The 23,077-nt window shown below is 41.6% G+C and overlaps 4 protein-coding genes across 5 annotated transcripts in view; 2 read left to right on the top strand and 2 right to left on the bottom strand.

The window, feature by feature from the left end:
- igsf21a (immunoglobin superfamily, member 21a) overlaps positions 1-8,383 on the top strand; it is a 219,373-nt gene extending 210,990 nt beyond the window's left edge. For both annotated transcript variants that reach the window (XM_034138627.1, XM_034138625.1), the window contains exons 9-10: positions 2,109-2,147; positions 7,058-8,383. In XM_034138627.1, the coding sequence (XP_033994518.1) occupies positions 2,109-2,147; positions 7,058-7,134 (116 nt within the window). In that variant the 3' untranslated portion in view covers positions 7,135-8,383. The remainder of the gene's footprint in view (positions 1-2,108; positions 2,148-7,057) is intronic.
- Positions 8,384-11,397: 3,014 nt separating this feature from the next.
- On the top strand, positions 11,398-14,544 carry klhdc7a (kelch domain containing 7A). Its single transcript, XM_034138513.1, has one exon. It carries the CDS (start codon positions 11,526-11,528, stop codon positions 13,794-13,796), a length of 2,271 nt encoding a protein of 756 aa, XP_033994404.1. The 5' UTR covers positions 11,398-11,525; the 3' UTR covers positions 13,797-14,544.
- Positions 14,545-16,064: 1,520 nt separating this feature from the next.
- Positions 16,065-17,808, bottom strand: cunh1orf158 (chromosome unknown C1orf158 homolog). The gene is made up of 4 exons (XM_034139137.1): positions 17,698-17,808; positions 17,109-17,219; positions 16,581-16,749; positions 16,065-16,339 (listed from the first exon to the last, which is right to left on the bottom strand). Exons 1-4 carry the CDS (start codon positions 17,806-17,808, stop codon positions 16,065-16,067), a joined length of 666 nt encoding a protein of 221 aa, XP_033995028.1.
- Positions 17,809-18,306: 498 nt separating this feature from the next.
- aadacl4 (arylacetamide deacetylase-like 4) lies at positions 18,307-20,773 on the bottom strand. Its single transcript, XM_034138523.1, has 4 exons — positions 20,597-20,773; positions 19,964-20,189; positions 19,190-19,253; positions 18,307-19,090 (listed from the first exon to the last, which is right to left on the bottom strand). The coding sequence occupies exons 1-4, from the start codon at positions 20,771-20,773 to the stop codon at positions 18,307-18,309; spliced, it is 1,251 nt and encodes a 416-aa protein (XP_033994414.1).
- Between the last annotated feature and the right edge of the window lie 2,304 nt (positions 20,774-23,077).

Raw genomic sequence — 23,077 nt, 5'->3', positions numbered from 1 at the left:
GCGTCTCCCCGTTACCTGCAGAAGGAAGCCATGCGCGCAACGCAGCCCCACTCAAAAAGGCCGATCGCGAGACGTAACATACATGACACTTTTCTCTGTGCGAGGCAAAACAAGCTCGCCAAAATCGCTTCACCAGTCTGGCAGTATTTTAAGGTGTCCGAAAAAGACAATAAAATAGCGGTATGCAACGTGTGTGAAGCAGAAATCCTGCAGCTCCACCCTCTGTGACGGACCGGTGAGCGGAGCAGAACACACAAGAGTTAGACCTAACACACTTAGCTATTTTATCTACCTTTGGAACTAGTTATAAATATATTTATTCTTCACTGTCACTCATTACTGGATCAGTGAGCTGCATGAGATACTGACAGGCTGTCAGGAGAGAGAGAGAGGGGGAGAGAGGAAAAGAGAGCGCTTCCGCTCATTTCCCCCGTGTTATTATCCAAAGTTAATGTAAACTTGAATAATATAGGCTACTTCATTTGAATGTAACAATTATGTTGGTTGTTGTTTGTGGAAGCGCCAGTGAATGAGCCCCATTAACTGAGTTTTAAACATCACTTTTCACGAGTGTTTTCGTCGAGCTCTTCAACACCCTCTCCCCCCCCCCCCCCGTTGATAATTCACGATCGTCGGCACGCTGATAACATTTTTTTTTTAGAATGGCACTTCATATCAAAAAGGTTGCCGACCACTGCTATAGATAGAGACATCAATGTTACACATTCCATGCTGAACAGGGCTTTTGACACATGTACTCCACAGAAGTCAAGTCACGTACAAGAAACATGAGAAATATGTTTTTTATACAGAAATGTGTTGCTCGCACACATGCACTTCAGCCCTGAAGTGCCCCATTAACAACACCATTTTTTCAAGTTCATCGAGTCTGAACCAAAGAATATTATATCCATACCTTTTTTTAATCCTCTGCCCAAAACACTCCTGCGAACAGGGTTTAAAGTAAATCACAAATGTACAAATTACTAGGCGGGCCTAATAAGAACCTCCTTATAGGGGGGAAAGTGCCACTTTAGGGAGGCGTTACCTTGGGAGGAGTTTTGCTAGGAAAAGCACTAATGTCTATTTAACACCCCGGTGCACCCTCAGGTGTCATCGGCTACGTGCCTTGTATGGCCCATCTGTCTGCTTGCTCCTTGTAGATTGCTTCCCCTCACGCTTAGGGGAAGTAAATGGTGATTAAGTGACCTTGGCACCGTCCCCCGTGGCCTTGAGATGAGACACTTCTCTCTCTGCCTGGGGGGGGGGGGGGCTGAGAGATAGAGGTATTTGGGAGCCCTGCTCGCTTGGCAAAGTGTTCAATATAAATCATCAGGAATAATAGAGTATAATAACGGCTTGGTAGAGACTCTCCACTGACGACGTGTAGCGCTCACGTCTTGATGATGCACGCCTTTAGGCACCCTCAGGGATAATACCCTCTGAGAGTACTGTGCGAGTCAGCACTGACAAGCCGGGCAGTGACAAACACACAGGCAGCAAAATGAACACACATGCAGAAACACATAAATATATATGCTTATGCAAATGTGCAGCGACAAGCAAACACGAGCGTGCAAATGTAGAGTGCCCACACTAATTTCCCTGTGCCTCCCCAGAGGAGCTGCTAGGTTAATGTTGTTGCAGTGAGACCAGCAGAGTTTGGGCTATATATTTAGCTTCCACCTGCTCATAATATGAAGTAAAAAAACATCTAAAAAATAACAAAATTAAGCTTGTTGCTAGCGCTCTGCAAACCCTCCTACTGCTTCCTCTGCAATTACTTTATCCCTCTGAGAACTGCATGGTCAGAGTGTGTTGTGCAGGCTAGATATTGGCACTGCTTATTAAAGGTGGAGTCCAATTGGTCTGGTCACAGCTGTAGTTTCCTGATCTCTCTGCTGCTAAAAGTGTCCTGGTTGTTCTGGTGTAGCGCTCTGTGTTCCCCGTTCCATTAACAGGCCCAGTGTTTGTCACTGGGGATATGCTGTTTAACATGCGCTTCAGGAACATTAGAGTTCTGCTTCGTAAAAACCTGTTAGAGATGACTCTATTTTCTCTTTCGCCCTGTTTCTGATCTTTGTCTTTGTTTCCTTTTTTTCCAACAGAAAATCCAAGCATGATGAAAAACACACAGAATCAGAACAGTAAGTATTACATCCACAAACATTACTGGTTTGGTTTTTTTGCTTTGTTTTTTTATTTCAGATTCAGCTTCACTAAAAGGATATTTAGTACACTACGTATACTTCTTTATTTATATTTTGTTCATCTACACAGTCCATACACATATAGATAACAAGAAGAAGAAAAAAGGCAATAAATCAATCGAATGGAGATTTGTTTAAAAATAGATAAATATAATGGGTATTATTTAAAAATAAATAAATTGATAACTAATAAATGAATAAACCAATAAATTAACAAATAAATACATACAAAATCAAATAAATGGAGTTCTCTTTAAAAATAGATAAACCAAAAAATATACAAATAAATACATTCAAAATCTAATACATAATTAAATGGAGATTTATTTAGAAGTAAATAAACCAAAAATAAATAAATACATTAAAAATCTAGTTAATTAATTAAATACATTTTTTTGATAAATAACAGGTAATAAGGTGGAAGAGCACCAATGTGTAAATGTGTGAATGTGCGAGCCATTTCCATCAAATACCTTGCAGTTGGAAAGTTGGGTGCACTGGAATCTCGAAATTACTATCTTTAAGGGTGTTTTATCATTATAGTGCATCATATGTGTATTGCTGTTTTGCTTGATTTACATATTACTAGAACTGCTGTTTGTAATAAGAGAACACCATGAGACACGTCAGTTTGTTCACTCAGAGAATGTGTGCACTAAAGGTATCACTGTTTAGAGAACCAAATCTTTTGAGAGACTGTGGTTTCAACATTCAAAGTATTGACAGGGTGATGTTTGCCGCTCTGTTGTGAATGCCTTTTCCCACGTATACTGCATGAGAGTGATTCATTCAGGCTTAATCTTCGGCGATGTTCAGCAGCAGCGAGCAACAAGCCTCTCCCAATGACTAACCGAGCCTGTCACTTTTGGTTGAGTGTGAGATTATTGGCGTTTCATATGTGCAGCAGTGGCTCATTTGCAGCTTCTGCGATTATAATATGTAAAGATGAGGGATTGTCAGGAGGGGCCGCAGGGCTGTGACAGCAACCTTTCCATCTCTCCCTTTTTTCTGCCTCTTCCTCTCTCCTTCCTCTTCAATCTCTCCTCCTGTCTCTCCTCTCCTCCACTCTGACTTTTCATACTCATTTTCTGTCTCGCCAACCGCCAACCTCTCTTCCCATTTCATCCATTTCTGGTTACTCTTTTTTCAAAACCCTTATTTCCCTTTACCCTCAGTTGTCTCTTCCTGTCTCTATTCCTTCAATCAAATGTACATTTCCTGCTTTTCTCCTTTAGCTAAATCTCTGATTTGGATGCAGACACTCAGGCCTCATGGCCAGTGTAGATCCGGCTTTACTGTAGAAGAATGTGGTGTAGAATAATGTGGCTAAAAACACATTATAACACAAATAAGAGTGGGGGCTTCAAGAAATAGCAATCATAATATAGATAGGGGTAAGACAAACCGAACCATAATAGTAGACCCTTACAGCACATTTTGATTAGTTTATATAATCAAGACTCCTACCTTTAACCTTTTCTGTTATTTTATCTCCCATTGTAAAGCGTCCTTGGGTTTCTTGAAAGGCGCTATAAAAATCGTAATTATTATTATTATTTCTCCTACCTTTAATGCCTTTAAGCTTGAGAAATGGCTATAAAATAAAGTAAAAAGGGAGTCAGTCTGCAAAAGTATGCATTTATTACATTATATAGCATTTAGCTGACGCTTTTATCCAAAGCAACTTACAATAAGTGCATTAAACCATAAAGATTCAAACTAAGGACAGCAAGAACAGTGCTGACATTTACTTCAAACAAGCAATATCATTGTAAGTGCTATTGCATAAGTAAAACTCCTAAGTGTGTTTTTTATTAGTTAATAGTGAAAAAATCATCAATGTTTTTATGGAAAAAGCATAAATGACGTGTACTAGGTGTTTAGTAGATTGTACAATTCTGATTAATGAAGCAAGAATGAACACACAGATGTTGAAACCCTTGAATTGATATTGAATAGTATCATTTCATAATAATCCCTTGTGCATGTGTATGACGGCCATGTCTGTCCCCGCGTACAGTGTGTACAGCTTCCGAAGCAGATGGCAAGCTGTCTTTAAGCTGAACCGCCCCAGTCAGACATGATTTGAACAGTCTTTTCGTCTGACATTGGCTTCACTCTTTTTCACGCTTTTCCAGTATCATGCTTGAATATCATGTGTCTCCTGTCCTCTCCTGCACTTAATGTGTCCGTCTCTCTCCCTCCTGCTCTTTGTTTTCCTCCTCTGTCTTACCTCACCTTTCCAGTCTGTGCTAGTTGTATCGTAGGGATGCAAATCTGAATATGCAAATGTTATGGTAAGCGCAGGAGCAGGTGTATCGCAGCAAGGACAGAATCAGGTCAGCCTGGACGCGCAGACATGCCTTGCATGCAATTCAAATCGGTGTACAACATGGCCCCAAGAGGTCACCACACACGTGGCTCATAGCTTAATGGCTGCATACTAAACTCTTCGCCCTGGCATGAGTGGGAAGGACCACCCCTGTCAGTTAGTCAGGGCCGCAGCAGACGAGAAAACTGTGCTTCCCATGAGGGGTTATATTCATTCATCTTTGTCAGAATTCCACTCGCCCAGACAACTTGTCAAGCATGGCAATGAAGTGAATTCAAGAGATGAGAGAAATTGAGGACAAAAATGTTTTCGCCGCCGCCTGGGCTGTTAAAAGTAGCAAGAGTTTGGGGGTGTCTTGTTTTTGCAGGCAATGCATCATCTTGGCCAAGACATGGAAGTGCAATCAGAAAGAGAAATTCATTACAACTACAAAGACTCAACTGATGGCCTTCATAATCACTGACTCAGAAATAACAATAGCATGAATGCCAGGCGCCATAGTCAAGTCATCTTCATTTTATTCTGCTTGGCTCTGCTCAAGTATAGCTAAAAATGGCATCTAACTTTACATAAAAGAGCCCTATTATGCTATTTGCCGTCTTCCCTTTCCTGTAGTGTGTAATATAGGTTTGTGTGCATGTAAATGGTCGTCAAAGGCTAAACGTTCCCTCCAGAAGGTGTTCCTCTCCCACACGTCCCCTTACATTGTACCTGATAGGCTAAAGGGCGGGACATCTCTAACCGGTTGACCAATCAAAACAGAGCCGGCCAGCTCACCAATCAGAGCAGACTGGGCTCTGGTTTCAGACAGAGGGTGAAAAGAGGTGCTGCAGCACAGGCAGTACAGTATGAGAAAAATAAAGACATTTTTGAACATTAAAGCTTGTAAACATGTCACAGTAGAGGCACAAAATACAAATATGAATCTGAAAGAATTAGCATAAAATGCCTTCTTTAAATATGCAGACAGTAGGCCCCCTTGAAAGTCACGTAGTCATATGCAAAAAGAAAGCGCAATGTTTCCGTTGGCATATTTATGTCCAGCACAACTGAGGTAGAGGCATCCTTTATTAAAAAGAGCACATTGCCACTGAAATCAGTCCCAGTTCACATTCAGGTTGGCAGAAATACACTGAGGTCTGAGCCAAAAACTGAAGGCAAACAGATGGCTGGGAGCCTTGCATCTATGATTGTAGACTGAGGGGAACCTCAGATGATGATCTTATGGTTGGATAAGCCCATTACAGAATGATATGAAGTACTTATTGAGAAGATGTGGTTGTTATTGTCTTGTGTTATATGACTTGAGTGGAATATGCTGTGTAGGAAATGACAGATTCTGTGGAGATTTACGTTCAGTGTGAAGAAGCCTTGATAGTTTAATCCTGACAAACAAATGATCCCATCGCAATGCAATCAACATTTCTCAGCAGACAATGTTTTCTCATCCAGACTCAACAAACTGCATCCCCTGACAGGTCTAACCGCAACCAGATAAGAACTTGACTCTAATGAGTCTAACCACACCCCGATGTGGTCAGGCTCACTTGAGAGTGTGATGTCTGCGTAGTCTCGATGTTGGCACATTCTGAACAAACTGTTGCTGGTGTTAGCACATCACCACCCACACTCCGTCACAACCTTTCTCCCACAGCGCCTCCAGTTTCACTCTCCTCTACAATCTAGTATCCCTGCTGTGGACAAGTCCAAAGCATAAAAAGATTCTCATAGCTCAATTGTTTTCTTGAAATATTGTGAAAGAAAAAGGTTTCTTTGTGGAGATATTCTGGCTCTAAGTGTACCCCTAAACTGTATTTACCTATGTTGCAATCCTGTTTGTCGATACGTATTCATAATTGTAATATGTTAATTCTGTAGACAAACCTCCCCATTTTTTAGAAGGTCTTTTTGGGGAGTTTTTTTCTGATCTAAATCGAGGGTATAAGGACATAGGGGTTGATATCTGGTTATAAAAATATAATTTAATTGACTGCAGATGTCAATGGTATTTTGAGAGCTCTTATTGGTATCATTATCATTATCCACTTTCATTATTCATCAAGTGAATGTTTTCTAATAGCTGCGCATGTGTTGTGGTGAAAATATTTCTTTATTGGAATGTGTTATGGCACATTTGTGTTTTAAAATTTGCATTGTTTTTAAAGCAACAGTGCGTTTCTCCCTTTGGTAGAAATAATAGCTTAATTTACATAAAACATTTTTGGTAACTAAAACTGCTTATTTATTAACAAGCAAATGCATTGTGGTCTATTTACAATGGTATGCATTATTTGAAGTAAATATACAGAGTGTGGCTTTTCATGGTTTATTGCACTTATTGTAGGATTACTGCACACTATATCCAGCTCATTACATTTAACAGGGTTCAGATCTTAAAAGTAATTGGGATCAATGTATTTAAACACTTTTTTTGAAATATGACTCTGCTGATTGATGAATGGAAGCCTGAGGAAGTGTGTGTTTGTCTTATTGACTGTTTATTTGGTGTTTGTAGATGGAGCCTCCCGCCTGGACGTGCTCGGACTAACGTGGATGGCACTTGTCCTCACAGTGACAGTGGAACTGACGTGAAACCTCTCATCCAAGACACTCTCACACACACACACACACACACACACACACACACACACACACACACACACACATAAACACATAAACATATACTTGCCCTTCTTAGACAACATCCACACAAACACACACACACGCACAGACACATATTTTCCACAAACCCTGCAAGCCTTCTCCAGTCATCAACAGGCCCTCCATGCGTCACTCGATCAGGAAACTGTGCCATGACATGATGGCACTCTTCTGTTTTTTGTAATAAAATAATAACCAAGATATTATTATCAAAAGAACAAACGTGATGAACATGACCCCCCTCCTATATAGCCCTTCCCAGTTACACCTTTTTTTGTTTCTTGTCCCACGTCTGCCTGTTGATCAATAAAATCAGATTATTTGAAACGGAAAAAAGAAAAAAGCATTTGGCTTTTTATTTTGACGAGTCTAAATGTCATTGTGTTGACTGAAATGTGAAAAGTGGAACTGGCTTAGGATGTACCCCCATATCAACCACTCCCATCTGTTCCATGTCCTGGGATGCACCTGATTAGCAACAAGATGATAAACCGCGGGGGGAACAAACACAGATGCTCCAAGAGAACATTCTTTTTTTATTGATATACAAGTGTTGCTTTTTTCTGATGGCTCGGAATGTACAAGAGGATTTAAATGCATTACGGAAAAAAAAAATCTCCTTTTTGAGTGTATTTTGTGTACATCAGTGTAAATATTGAAAATAATTAAAGAGGTTATATGGGTTATGGTGAGGGATGGTTGCTGATATAGTTGGAGTTTACACTTCTCCATCTTTGTTTGTACGTCATTCAACACTGTTCTCAGAATAATTCTTGGCTGAAAGGACAGACACATTAACAGCCTTTCTGTTTCTCATTCGGGCTTTTTTATATATGGCAGGTCTCCAAGGACAGAGTAAAAAAAAAAAAATCTGACATATGTCTGCTGTTTTGGGGTTGTGGTGCATGTGACGTTTGAAGATTCTTTCTCCTTTTGTTGTGTTGCAATTGACAGCACTGCAACTCATTGTCACTGGCCTGTAATCCAGTTATTCACTTGTGACATACTATCTTAAGTGACCTACATTGTGTACAATACGTAACTCTTACCCAGACATCTGCAGTACTAGTAGGATCATTTTAGCCGCCATTCCAGGGAGGTGCTCACTTTAGGCAGAGTGTGTAAACAGGGTTGTTGCATTTGTTTCATTTCACCTGTATTAAAATGGAAAGATGATAAAACGTACAAGACTTGACTTTAATTATAACACTGTGTTCGACATGTTCAGTACTAGATGTGCTCCTTCTTTGATTGATGCTTGGGACGGTAACATCTTATATTTCTCACTTCGCAATGTCTAGATTGTTGCAGGCATTGTTTACAATCTAATTTGAGGATTATCTCAGTATACGAGGGTCTGCCTCGAGACGGAGATGTACGTGTATGCATGCTCGATTATAAGCAAGCTCAAAAAATGATTTTGTTTCCGATATTTCCGATTGTTCTGACCCCAACACGACTTTTAAACGAGATTCTGACGGTTTAGTTAACCCTTTCCAGTTTTTGAGGGTGATTTAATGCAGAATAATCCTTCATTTTTTGGACTTCACAAGAATTGCAATTTAAGCTATTCTAAGGACACAACATGTATTAAGGGATTACGGTTTAAACCAGGTAGGAGGTAAGAGGGGAGATTTCTAAAGCTTAGTCGAATAAAGCATAGACATATCCGTTTGGGATATCGGCTCACCTTGCCAGAGTACAATCCATATTCCTGAATCTGCAGATGAGAGCTGCATAGCACAAACATTATTAACAGACAGTCAAATGCATTTTGAATTAATTTTTTTTCCAGTGAGGGGAAGCAAAAGGCACGGATGCTTGTCCACCCACTGTAGAGCATTATTACACAGCTATCATTTAAATGTTGATTCAAGAGGCACTCCTGTGCTATTTTTTTTACCTTTTTTCACTCACTTTGCATTCAAGAGAGAAGAAAAGCTCCATTTTCTATTTCTGAATGCATTAGAGAATGTGCAAATTGTCTTTTTGTTATGATGATTCCAATAGGAAAGTACACCATAACTTTGTTTGTGTGTATCTTTGTGTATTACAACGATCCAAAGGTTATATAGTAGTATATTTCATACAATTATTTCTGAGTAACAAGTAATGAATATAACCATTTTAAATGTATGGACTTACCTATGCTCTTAGCCAGAAAGTAATACTTTTAGCAATTGTTGTTATTATAGAGATAACTACGGTGGCCGACAGGTGCAAACGCGTTCCAACGGCCCAAAACATTTCCATTTGGAGAAACAGGCTACAGTTTGAAAAACAATGCAAATACCTTCCATAACCCATGCAAATGAAAAAACAACTTCACCAACTTGACAACACAAGCAGCATTTAGAAGATATTCACCAACTTCTTCTGTTTCTTCTGTTATTACTACAAATCTGCTTTTAGCTATAGCCTAGTCATTTCAAATATACTGACAAAACACTTACAATGGAACAGGCTAACTGTGCCAACAGTGATAGTTGGCCAACTTTACAATCACCGAACGCCAACAAAAGCTCCGGTCCATGTGCAGTACTTTCTAGTGTCCCCGTTTCCGTTGTGTTTCGAGCTTCTTGCAGCGTTCTGTTATTTGCAGCATTTCGTTTATGAAACCCTTTTTACTAAACCCTGTGCATGAAGCTTCAAGTTGGTGAAGATGTTTCTTCATTTTCATGTGCTTTGGCAAATTTGTTTGCATCTATAATTGCATAATTTCTGAAGCTGTAGCACATTTCTACAGCAAGGAAGTGTTTTGGGCCATTGTAGCACATTTGCACCTCATGGCCACTGTAGACATCAGTGGGAAAACAAGAGCAAGCTTTTTGTATGAACCTTTTATTAACACATGTAGACATTGTTCTGTTTACCAATTAAAGTAGATGGTGTTGAGGTTTATTAGTGAGACAGTCTGATGAGTTTGAGCCCTCATTAAATCTTCTTTTGTTCCTTAACAAATTGATCACTCAAGAAATGTGATAGGCACAAGATATAAAGCTTTATTTGTTACTAGATCCCATCTATGTCTGACACGCTTCACTATTCTCAAAGGGTTACAAAAAAAGAATACACCTTGGAAACATTTATGTTATGCCTTCTGTTCTTGTTCAGCCGCATGTTGCACTCCTATCATTGATGACACAAGCAAGAAGAGGTGAAGGTGTCACACAACAATGCACATGACTGACTCAATGTTTTCTTTTTAGCTGTGTTCTGAATAGTGCACCTGAGCTTGGATCAATGGCGAGGATAAGAAGCAGCCTCTTTGGCCCATCCGTCAATTATTCAGTAGTCAACCATGCCTGCTGAATCCAGTTTCCTTCATATCGTCTGCAGGCTTGGGTATCAGATGACCAAAAAGCACTCATGTCAGCTAGGATACCTGACACGCCCTCTGTATGCCTCTCCACGTGACACACCTTTAAAATAAACACTGCTCTGTTGTTGACCACAGACTCGCTCAAGTGTGTTATCAGCCACACAAATGACAGCCTGCCAGCGGTGACAGAGAGACATCGCTGCCATGTGACAGAGATGTATGTTTGCATAGTATATGGGAGTGAATGACACTTTCGGGTTTCTCTGTAGACACTCGTTCCATCTGGGTCAGATGGTTATCTTTATTATTTACAGTTCCACATGTTTATAATTCCAAGTGACTGCCATTTCGTTGCTTGACAGCAATCGTCAGCTTACCTTTAAAGAAAGTAATTTTATCATCTGCACAGCAAAAGGACCTTTGATCTGTGGCATGGCTGTGCAAACAAATGCATCCTGGTTATTAAGTATTTGATGAATGTCATCCATTGTAAAACCCCACCCCTTATGCAAACCATGTTTTCCTCATGCAGCTTTAGCCGTTTGTGTGAACAAATTAGGAAGCATGATCCATCTATGACAATGTATTTTAGGGTACTTTTCAGAAATGGACAAAATAAAGTATAACATCAGTTATGATCAGAGTGTATTCAGAAAGTTATTTGATGACATTCTGATAAATATAGGAAAGCTTGGGTGAGTCAGCAAATTGCATAACCAAATATTGATCTATGTGGTATTTACATATTCTGTGTATTGAATCTGCATCTGCCTTGCCCCAGGTGTTGTATGAACAGTGCCCCGCCTCTAGAGAGCCAGTGATGCAAATAGTTTCTCTAGAGGTATAATTGTACACTTGATCCTTTGGCCAAAGAGGCACAGTCATTAGATCACAGCAGCTCCTTAACAATGAAAGCCAGACAACATGTAACTGAGACGCATTGACAACAACATTCGATAGGATCAGTGGACCAATCGTGGCCACCATCGCTTTTCCAGCTATGCCCATTGCAGAGCTTTTGGCAGTGCAGTTCGACATGCAGCTGCTGTTGAAACTGAGTCTCTCTGTGGCTGCCGTGCTGCTGGTTTCATGGGCCTACAGGTTCTACAGCGCCAGGGACGCTCAGAAAACTCAGCTCTCTGTCAAAGACAAAAAAGGACCAGAAAAGGCAACCTGCCAAAACTGCAAGACATTGCTACGTGGTCAAAGCTCATCAGAACATGACACGGATGATGGGGGCACGCGACCCAGACCCTCGCAACCTGATGACCTGACGTCTGAGAACACCGCGGAAACAGAAGCAGAAGCTCCTGCATGCCAAGCTGAAATCAGTGAGGATGCTTTTAGTATGTCATATAGTGTCAGCATGAAAGAAGCGATAGTCCCTCATCAGAAGCAGGCAGAGGTTGCCACCAGTAATATTTCATTTGGATCTGCTTTGAACCTTCCTCATCCGCCTGAGAGTGGGATGGCCAGTGCAACGGGGCGCCGCTCCCCTTGCTTTTTGCAGAAGCTGGAGGGCATTGTGGGTGTGGGCAGGGAGTTAAGGCAGGACTTGGAGCACCAGGGGGCCTACTCCAGCTTCCTCTCCAAGGCAGAGATCAAAGTGGAGGATGCTAACGTGGTGCTGGAGGGAACAGGAGACCAGATAGTGCGGGGAAAGATATATGATTACTATGTGGAGTCTTCCTCGCACTCCATTACAGGCTTAAACACTGTGATGGGTCAGTATGAGAGGAACTCTGAGTCACAGCCAGTGGAGCTGGGAAGTCGGGGCAGCAGCCTCCCAGAGTCTCCTTCCTCTCTGAGCCCCATCATCATGCGTGATCTAGTTTTTCCACAAAGCAATGTTGAGGATCCGTCACTGGAATGCCTGAAACTGAGGCACCCCGCAAGGCCTGTACTCCTACGCAAGGAGAGCTATCTGTCAGCAGCAGAGCAGTCGGAGCTTTACATCCCCGTTCTAAATACAAGCGCTTCAACTCCAGTGACTCACTCTCTGGCCCCAACCAGCACTGAGTCCATCACTGCTCACCCCACGATCTGTCACTCTACAGACGGCAAAGGCATAACTGTAAAGGAGGGTGCAGATCCAGAGACTGAAGCAGCATTTTTAGACCTTACAGCGAAAGATTTCGATGGCAAAGATTTGGAAAGCCTGAATAGTATACTCAATCTGGGAAACTGTTTGGAGACACTGTGTCTTGCCAAGAAACATGGCCAGACTTCTGTGCAGAAAGCAGCCCTGGGAGTCATGTCAGACAACTACCTCCAGGTGATTAGGGACCCCAACCTTTATGGGCGGCTAATGGCTGGTGAGCGGGAGCAAATCCAAAAGCAGAGGATGAGAGGGAGGAGGTTTGTCATTGTGGCAGATATGGACCCTCAAGACTGGGCGAGGAACACAGGAGGGCAACTGGCAGAGACGGAGCAGAGGAGGACATCCAGTGCAGTGTACTGTTATGATGACTACAAAGACGCCTGGCATACACTCTGCCTGATCCCACAGGAGGTCATCTCTAAAGCCTGCGCCATGTGCACAATGGATAACTACTTATTTGTGGCGCTAGGCTGCAAAGGCACAGACAGAGAAATGACACCCTCAAAGCAAGTGTTTTGCTACAATCCTTTGACATCAATTTGGAAGGAGATCAGTCCCATGAATGAAGCCAGGCCCCGCTGCAAACTGGCAGCACTGGAGGGCTTCATCTACGCCATCGGAGGGGAGTGCCTCTCCTCAGTGGAGCGCTACGACCCGCGATTGGACAGGTGGACGTTCGTGGCTCCACTGCCTAATGATACATTCGCTGTGGCGCATCACGTCGCTGTGTGCAGTGGAGAGCTTTTTGTTTCTGGGGGAACTCTGAGATGCATACTGCTGCGCTACAGCCCCAAAACCAACACCTGGAGGCCAAGTCTGCTAGCAGGAACTAAAGACAGAACTGCAGATATGATAGCCGTGGGGAGGTTTCTGTATCGTTTTGATGTTAACCCCCTGCTGGGTCTCGGAGTGTACCGCTACCATACCGTGGCTCGAATGTGGTACGAGTGCAGCACCAAAAGGATTCATCACTGCCCCGCCTTCCAGTGTGTCGCAATGGATGGCACGATCTATTGTGTAAGCCGCCAGTTCACCATGAGGTTCGATGCTGATGAGATCTCTCCAGGTTTCATAGATGAGAACTTGAGTGTCCTCTCTGCAGCGAAGGGCATACTTTTCCCCTTTGTCCTTTCACTCCCTGATAAGAAGCCTCGGCAGACCAGTGTGTGAGGAGGACTCAGTTTTCTATTAGTGAAAAGATTAGGTGATGATGGAATATCCTTACAAGAACATACTTCTCCAGTTTCTTGTTCTGATTTCTTATTGAGTGCTCTGCTCAGATTAAAACTCAACTCTGTGCTGTCTTAGGTTTTTTCTTAAGATACCTTTCTAAAACCATTACACTACTTTATGTCCTTGGATCGCACAAAGGAATGTTAGTTTATAATGTCTCAGTCCCTGGCAGCAGACTCTTAATGTTAGTCCAACTACTGTTTGCTTAGATTTACGCAGGATGTGCTGCCATGTAAATTGTTTGCTTATTTGATTTGCCACTCCTTCCTGCCATTAAGTTGGCTTTATATCACTCCAGATGCTTAACCTCTTTAGATAGTTCATAAATAAGACTCAGAGTAAATGAGCTCATTCAACTCTAACACATTACAAAGATTGGGCAATAAAGTGATAATAAATCATTCGACTCCACTGTGTAGGGCACAAATATAACTTACACAGTGGCCTGGAAACAACGCAATTATATAAACTTGCTCTTTAAAATGACAGGGTGTAAATGGATGTGTCATACAATATAAATAGGTGGGCTTCGATAAGCATTTTTTTCACTACTTATGTGACTCTTTCAATACTAAGACTTGCTTTTATTTGTATAATTGTATTATTTTGCCGTCATTTGTTGGACAGAATGAAGTGTATGTGTGTTCATTGTACCAAATAAATCCCGTTGCTTTGTTTTATAAACATGAAAAGGATGATATGAATTGTATTCATTGCTCATTAACCTACAATTAATGAGTATGCGTAGTAATCCAAATGTCTATTTCAGTATTTGTGTGACCTAAAACCAATGAAAGAATAACATAGGAACAATCTAAGCACTTGTGGTGTTAAGCAATTACAATAACAATGGATATAAGCATACGAATAATATGAAAAATAATAAATCCCTCATTGTTTGCTCATTTGCTGTAATGCTGAGGACTTCAAAGACACACTGACATATTCCAAAGAGTGACATGCTGCTATAGCACCATCATGTGGCTTACGAGGCACACACAACAGTGCATAGGGAAGAACATGTTCAGGCTATAGACTTCCCACATCTCAGAGGAGCCATGTGACGTGCAGTCATTAGCAGCACAGTGGAGTGACTAACTAGCTAAACAGTGGGTGAAGTGCTTCAGGTGCACTGGAAGGCAGCAGGCAGGCGGGGAGACGGAAACAGACGCAGATGGTTGACCATCAAACATAAGCATCTTTGATTCTCCCTAATTAAACACATTGATCCCCTGTAACAAAACACCTCACTGAATGGGAGTTAGACACGTCCCTTCAGATGTTGCCTGGGATGACTCGGGCCTCCGGTTTGCCTTGATTTACAGGTCAGTACTTGCATCACAATTCTTGTAGTTATTTGTTTCCATCATTGTTTCTATGGTCATAATAGCCCATTATTCAGATATAATTGGTAGAACGTGGGATCATTTAGTTATTATCCTCTGGTAGAACTAAATGATAGCACTTTCCTTTCTCCTTCTTAACCCTTCTGTCGTTTTTGGTCAAATCCAACCAATTTACTTCTTTCATCAATCAGAAATATATATATTTTTCATTTGAGGCTTCAAGGCCTTATGATATCCTAGGCATTTGTATACATATACAATTGCTGATCAACACTTACATAGAATTTTAAGTGGTTGAGTCAACTTTGTAACTTTGAGTGGTCAAAAATGACTTCTATAGGAAATGAATGGGTAACACGTAGATTATATTCATCCATTAGATAGTACACACCCACAAATCGACCAAAAGTTAATTTTGGAATACATTTTCACTGTCTATTCCTTCTATATTCACTGCAGTTATTCATGTAAACCAGTAGTCTGATACGTGTTTAATACAATTTGGTGATTATTAATGGTTTTGTGTTAATGTAAGAGCAGTTAACAGACCATTCAAATTGATCTGGAAAACCAAAGTGAGAGGGGAGAAACGAACACAACAGGAGGGTTAAACAAAATCACACATTCATATATATAAACATTCATAAAGACTACTCACCACACAACACACAGTAACCCACAGGGTCAAAATGAGAATCATGTTTAATTATTTAATTATTCTTGATTTCCCGAATGCTTTACTCTGTTCAGTGTTATCATGCAGCTGACTAACACATTAGAGGAAACACACAGCACTTTGAACAGGACTTCTAAATTAACATGCAGCGTGTGAAGCAATTCTAGAGTCCCAGCGTTTTCTCTAAGCCTGTCGTGATTGTTGAAGTTGACTCAAACAATGATCTGGGATTAGTAGTAATGAGTGCTGCCTCAGATCCAGGTCCTTGTTGTTGTGATTGGCTGCGTGGAGGTGGCTGGAGAGCATGCGTGAAGCCCTGGCAAAGCGGCTCTGGTGGAAGGCACTAAGTGGGTGCCTCTGGTATGCTGACCCGTACACAGTCAGCGACGGGAGGTGTGACTGCTGCTTTTCCAAACGGTGCTTTGTGGTCCGCGGCGGGCCAGCGTTGGTTGGAAGGGCTGTGAGCGAACACAGTAGAGAAGTTAACTGCCATGTTACTGCGGCCATTAATTACACTGGTGACTGACCTGGAACCATCAAAAAGGCATCTGGGGGCACTAAGTTTAATTGTTCATGCACTGCTGATGTGATTTGTCCGAACAAAATTTAATATAGCGAAGTATGTTTTCAATACACTCACTGTAAATATAATCTGCACCTTTCGGCAGTTGTGGTACTTTAAATTGTGCTCTATTTTACCAGAAATTGGCCGGTTAACCCTCTCCAGCTGCCATGTCAAGCTGTCTGGATGCCATGGTCGCAGATTGGGCAAAGCCTTGGTGTGCTGGTAGCTCTCTCCATAGTGTGTGACCAAATAATGAGAGGATGGTGGGCCATGGTGGTCAAATAGCAGCTTGGATGGAAGCCCCTGTAAGAAAATACAGAGCAGTCTCGACACACATATACATTAGCTTTCACTGGATTAAGATTAAAAAGGGCATGACCTGTTCTTTTACAATGATCTTCAAAAGGCTCAGCATGTGACAGCAGCAAATTGCTCTAAGTAGCCTTTAAGTGCCCGATAGGACTGATGATTTTACACATTTTTCACGGCTGCTGAGTCTGACCAGAAACCTGCTTTCATAAAGAGTTTTATCACAGGCCTTTATCTAGGCCGTCAATATTATGCAAAAGTGGCCACAATCTAGAGAAGAAAGCCCTGACTCGCAGGGTTTTGACAGGCATTCAATTGGTGTTAATGCCGTGAATGAACGGTTAAAGGCTGACCTCAGCTCTATGCAGGGCAGTCCTCCTCACAGAGACGTCTGGCTTGAAGTCCCAGTGGGGGCGGTGGTCTGAACGATATGTGCTGCTGGCTGTCTGTGGCTCTCGAGTGAACTGCGTCAGACAGAATAAACAGACATCACAAAAGAGGAATGAGGAGGTGGGGGGGATATAGGCCTATAAAGGGACTTGAGCAATGAGCCCAGCGCAACGATCAGCAAAGCTCACACCTCGCTATCGATCCGCTCTGTTGTACAGTGTTTCTTAAGTCATTTCTCCTCTCAGATCCTGAACCAGCAGCCCGTGGCCGAACCTCACGTCGATGCAATTAGTCTCCGGCTCTTGCCTCTCCCACCAGGAGGCTGTGCTGAGGTAGCTGAACTGAGGCTGCTAATCACTCTGCTATAGATTTGACTACCAACTGAGGTGCTACAAAACCCTTAGCAAGCTGCCACTGGTATTGCATTATGTTTGCGGATTCACAGCAAAAAAGAGGCATAGATAGTTTTTATTCTCACATTCAATTGAAGTTGATTAAATCAGATCATCTTATTCAGACAAACGGAAATAACACAAGCAAAAAAATACTTACCTGAAGTCTGTCTTCTGCCCAGTTGCCTAACAGCACTTTGTTTGCATACTTCTGCTCTATCCTCCAGCCGGGTTGGGACCATTTGTCCTGTGATGTCCCAGTTTGCTTCATGTTTTACCTGGAGCCAAATGCACCCAACCAGGGAAATCTGCAGGCCGAGCTGTTAGAACATGGGTAACTATAGTCAAACAGATAGCATGTAGGAGCATTCACCTGGCCCCATGATGGCCTAGGAAATAGAAGAGCTATGTTGCTATGGATACAGCAAACACTGAAAGAGGAGGCAAGCAGAGTATCCTGGAAGCAAATAGGAGATGTCTTACATCTGTGTTGAAAGAAGATGCATTTCTTAAGACTAGGGCATGACATCTAACTTTTGAACACTCTATATTGTTAAAATGGTGCCAGAAGTTGTTTTCACACTGTTTGTCTTCAGGCTACTTTATTTATTTTGGGTATAAAACAAGTTTTGTTATCGATTTGTGTGGAGTTTTTAGTCTTCTTTGAACACTATACTTTTAATGAAGAAGAAAGCGTTGTCACTCGAGGCAAGATTTGTTTATTCCAAAAAATATAACAAAATAGAAAGTAGAATAAAGTACATGCTTTTCACAGTTTTTTAATGTAATCCACAACACTATCCAGCACCTGCACTCCGGAGGGAAAGCCGAGCCAGCCCCGGTTGAAGAAGTTAATCATGCCATGGAAACCCCCCGCCACATGGCGCCAGGTCACATCCTTCTCCAAGTCCAGCAGTCGTTTCCTATACAGATACCCATCATCCCTCAGAACATCATACTCACAGGTGAGGATAAAGGTGGGAGGTGTTTTCTGAATGTCAGCATCTTCCGCCAATAAAGGAGAAACCTCGTGTTCCAGACCATCTTTCATTGCGTGATACACCTGCCCATCATACTCAGGGGTTGGGTGCTTATCGTAACCCCGCGCAAGGAACTCAGCAGGAAGATTAGAAGGGGAGAGCCACTCCTCATATCGTGGCTTGAGCTCATTTGGGACATGGATGCCTTCCAAAACGTCCTGGCACAGCGACATGTCTCCATTGAGGTACTGCAGGAAGTAGAACGCCATACGGCCACGAAACAATATGGGCACAGCATGATTTTGCTGGTATGAGGGCAGGTTGAAATCTGCCATCTGCAGGGCTGGGTAGATGAGGACCTGAGCGCAGGGGAACAGCAGATGTCCAATCTCTCTCCTCGCCAGCCTTTGGCACAGCGCGGCTGCCAGGTTAGCCCCAGTGCTGTCCCCTCCCACTGCCACTCTGCTAGGGTCCACGCTAAACTCTGCCTCGGCCACAGACAGGAAGTGACATGTCGCTGCCTCACAGTCGTCCAGCGGGGCAGGGTACCTGTGCTCAGGGGCTAATCGGTACCTGAGAGGGGTGAGAGGGAAGGTGGAGTGACAATATGGTTAGCTCTGGCTCTTTGGAAGATTTTTTGGAGTATTTATTTGAATTGAAAAGTTTAAGTACCCAACAGAAACCACCGTCGTGTTGGTTTCCTTGGCGATGTGCCGACAGACTTCATCGACAGAATCTGTGGAGAATTAGGATCACTGTTAGCAGAATATATATATGCTAGCACTAAAGACAGAATGGCAACCTTTGTTATCGCTGTCAACACTGTGTATTCGGTGAGCATACTGTGATGGTAATGATGGAAAGTACACATTTCAAGTAAAAAGTGTAGTTATTATATTGACTATGTATTTACACAGTTTACAACTTTCTGTTTTACTCAACTTTCTGTTTTTTAATTTCTGTTTTTTTCCAGACACCACATAATTAAAATAAGGGATCAAACTGTCTAGCATATAAAGTATCCAACACCTGGACAGATAAAAACACAGTACATTAAAGATAAGCAAAAACAGTTTTTTGGTAGAGACTGCAACCTTTTTTCCACAATAATATCAACATTAATTATCTTAAGGGTCAGTTCCTGAGCCAAATGTAAAATAAACAGTGGAAGTTAATATACAAGAGGAGAACTTTATCTGCAAATATATTCAAATGTCCTTTAATTTATGATCTAAGTCTTAACAATACATGCATACATAAATACAATTATCTTCTGATGCTATGAAAATTCATTTAAGTTCAGAAATACTGCAAAAAACTTGATTATTTATGTGGATATAGCTTTCAGGTCATGCCAGGTAAAACTATACAAATGACGGTTTTAATGCACATAAAAGAGTATCATTCTACAGTATGACTCAAAGGAATTATTTTAACGTTGTTTACCTATATTTCTCAATACCCATCCACCTCCAGGGAAATACACAAGACCTCTTCTCAAGCCGTCACACACTGTTGTGGGTTCATAGACTCGCACCGGGACATCAGAAAACTTCATATCCTTCACTCGCAGACCCGCAGGAACTGGATTTAAGCGGGTCAGGAAACAGGCCACAAACCATCGGAGAAAGCTGATCTGATGACAAACACCCAGGCGATGTAGGATACGACCCTTTAGGGGAAAGGTACCACAGACTTATGTTTCAAATACAAAGAATTATCAGTGTTCTTGATAGGTAAAGTCAAAGTGAAAGTTATTCTGTCTGAGAGGCCGTATTTACCATGACAACATCAAAGAAAGGGAGCACATGACCTTGCCTTTTATGCACATTTGTTAGACTTGATATCTTATCTAAAATGTCTCTGATGTGAGCTTTATCAGTTGCTGGAGGACACAGAAAGGACAGCCATGTTTGACAACAGCCTAAAAGAGTATTTTTTTTTCTATTGGACAAACAGTCATTTTCCTTCACACTAAGGATTAAGTGCATTTAATATTTAAAAACATAATATGCAAAACATTAATGGAGCATACAAATAATAAGCATTAACAATGTCCTAGATGCCATAGATACTCACCACAATTGCTATGCCAACAAACAAGCCATGAACCATGTGCAGTTTCCATCTATTTGCAACCCCACGAGGAATGTCTGAATTCATCAGCTCAGAGTACACAAGTCCAATTACCAGAAGGAAGAAGGCTGCAACAAGAGCAGCGAAGCCAATTATTAAAATTGCTGTGCCGATGTCCATGGTGTTGCTGGTCTACTCTGCTGAAGGTAAGTCATTAGGAGTAAATGTTTTATCTACCTGCTTTCAGCCTTTTCTCCACCCCTCCCACATCCGCGTGCAAGGCATGTTGACCTTGGTTTCACTTAATGATGTTTGGCTTCCTGTTGCCCAGGAAAAAATAATTATATTCTTCACCCTCTTGTTTGGATGTGTAGTCACCAGTTTCCCACTGTTGTTTCAGATGGTATATTGCACTGCATTTGTATATGTAAACACATTTTTTGTAATTACTCATACATTTATTTGGTACCTATTACAATCCCTAGTAATATTTTCCAAATCAGCTCAAGGTTGTTTGGTTATTTGGGCTTTTTTCATGCCCCTGGTATCGAGGAAATCTTACAGCTGCACTAGGCTCAGAGTGGCATTTTCATTGTCTGGTATCTAAAGAAAGAAAGAAATGTTTATAGATGCTCCCAGTGAAGGCAAACAGAGAACACCCTTATCTGAACTTTCACGGCTGATCTGTAGATGGCAGTGATAGCATGAGAATAAATAAACAGCCCTTCTGGAATATATATGCTATTTACATTATTGCAATGCAGCCTAAACCCATTTTCCACCCACTGTAATGTAATATATCTTTTGACTTTTTTGTTGTTTTCCCAAATCCACTAACTTGATTTCAGTTTTCTTTTTAGCTGAGAAAGAATACTTTGGTATAAGCTTCCAGCAGCTTCACCTGGGGTTCAGGTTTTGGAAAATTCTGAAATTTTCCAAAATGAAGACAGCATCTGGAGTCGTGTTGTCTTGGAGTTTTTCGAAGCCTGCGAGAGCCTCTCTGCCTTCCCTAAGTAGCTGAGCCCGGCACAAAGCAACCATTGTGAAGCTTCTTTTTAAACCCATCCCCAGTTGCTGAAAAAAGCCCTGCATTCAGCGATACCCAGTAAAAAAATCCCAGTGCCAAGGCCAAAAATCACAGACTGGAATCTGGTCTGAGGCTCATGAATTGATATGATTTGTTTTGGAGGTATTCAGACAGCTTTCTGTTTGTCACCAAGCCAAGCTTCCGAGACTTGGGCTGACCTATTTCCCAAATTGCAATGTCACAGATAAAAATATAGTCCACTCTAAAAATCAATATGTTACCTCAACAAATTGGGTTCAAAGAAATGATGTAACTTTGCACACGTAGGATCCCAGCCCAAATGCAGGGACACATCAAATGTTATGAACCATTAAAGGGGCCCTATTGTGCTTTTTGGGGATTCCCTTTCCTGTAATGTGTTGTACAGGTTTTTGTTCATATTAATGGTCTCCAAAGGCTATAATCCCAAACTTCACTCCAGAGGGAGTTTCTCTACCACAACCCCCCACCCTCCTGCCTGAAACGCATCCACTGGACTCCTTGGTTTACTTCTGTAACATAATGTCACTCTGTTACCCTCGCCCTTCTATTGGCTAGCGCTCCAACACATAGTATGCAACATATCATATAATCATATCATATAATTAAACCTGAATGAGCATAATAGGGCCCCTTTAAATTTAAATAAACATGTTATAGGGCCCCTTTAAATGAAAATAAACATGTAAAATAAGCATGCCATGCTTTGGTTAGGTTTTGCTGTTTTTTTATTATGTGGGCTCATGGTACATTGAATCTTTAAACTTTTACATGTGTTACAAGGCATCACAATATTGAAGCTTGACAGAAAAGATGGAGCAGATGTGTTGGTCATTATGAGATTTGGCGTAAAAAAAAGAGTGCCCTTTGTTAAGGTAAGCACATTAAACATTTATCAGTTAATGTATATTTTTTTAAAGGAATCCATCTGCTTTAGGTACTTATTTAAGGGGGGGGTTAGTGTTATGGTTGCAATTGTCAGGTTTCTCAGCTGTGTGTTTGCTTAATGCTTAACTGATTAATTGTTTGTTTGTTTATTTCTTTCACTTAATTAATGGGAGGGCTGGATTAGTTGCCATCAGTCATTTTAATGAAGCCCTTGACCAAATAACCCCAGCTGGTGCTCTTACATAAGAATAGTGTGGTTGTATTGACTTATAGCTATCAGTGAAACAGTGATTGAATTCTCATTGTTTTTCTGCAAGTTAATACACTTTCCCAAACAAGATTGGGCACCCACCTGGGACGCTGTGGTGCGACCACTGGGGGGCCCCGGACCACAGATTGAGAAGCACCTCTGTACACACATTAAGGGGGTGGGGGAAGAGGCAAGTCCGCAACCACTCAGGGGCAGACTGGCTCTGGAGCAAAAAAATATTCATCCCCACTTAACATGTCAATCAGGATTAATGCCCATA

The sequence above is a fragment of the Trematomus bernacchii genome, unplaced genomic scaffold, assembly GCF_902827165.1.
Source record: "Trematomus bernacchii unplaced genomic scaffold, fTreBer1.1, whole genome shotgun sequence".
Lineage (NCBI taxonomy): Eukaryota > Metazoa > Chordata > Actinopteri > Perciformes > Nototheniidae > Trematomus > Trematomus bernacchii.
Note: the sequence above shows the minus strand (reverse complement) of the source record. Positions and strands in the feature narration are given on the sequence as shown.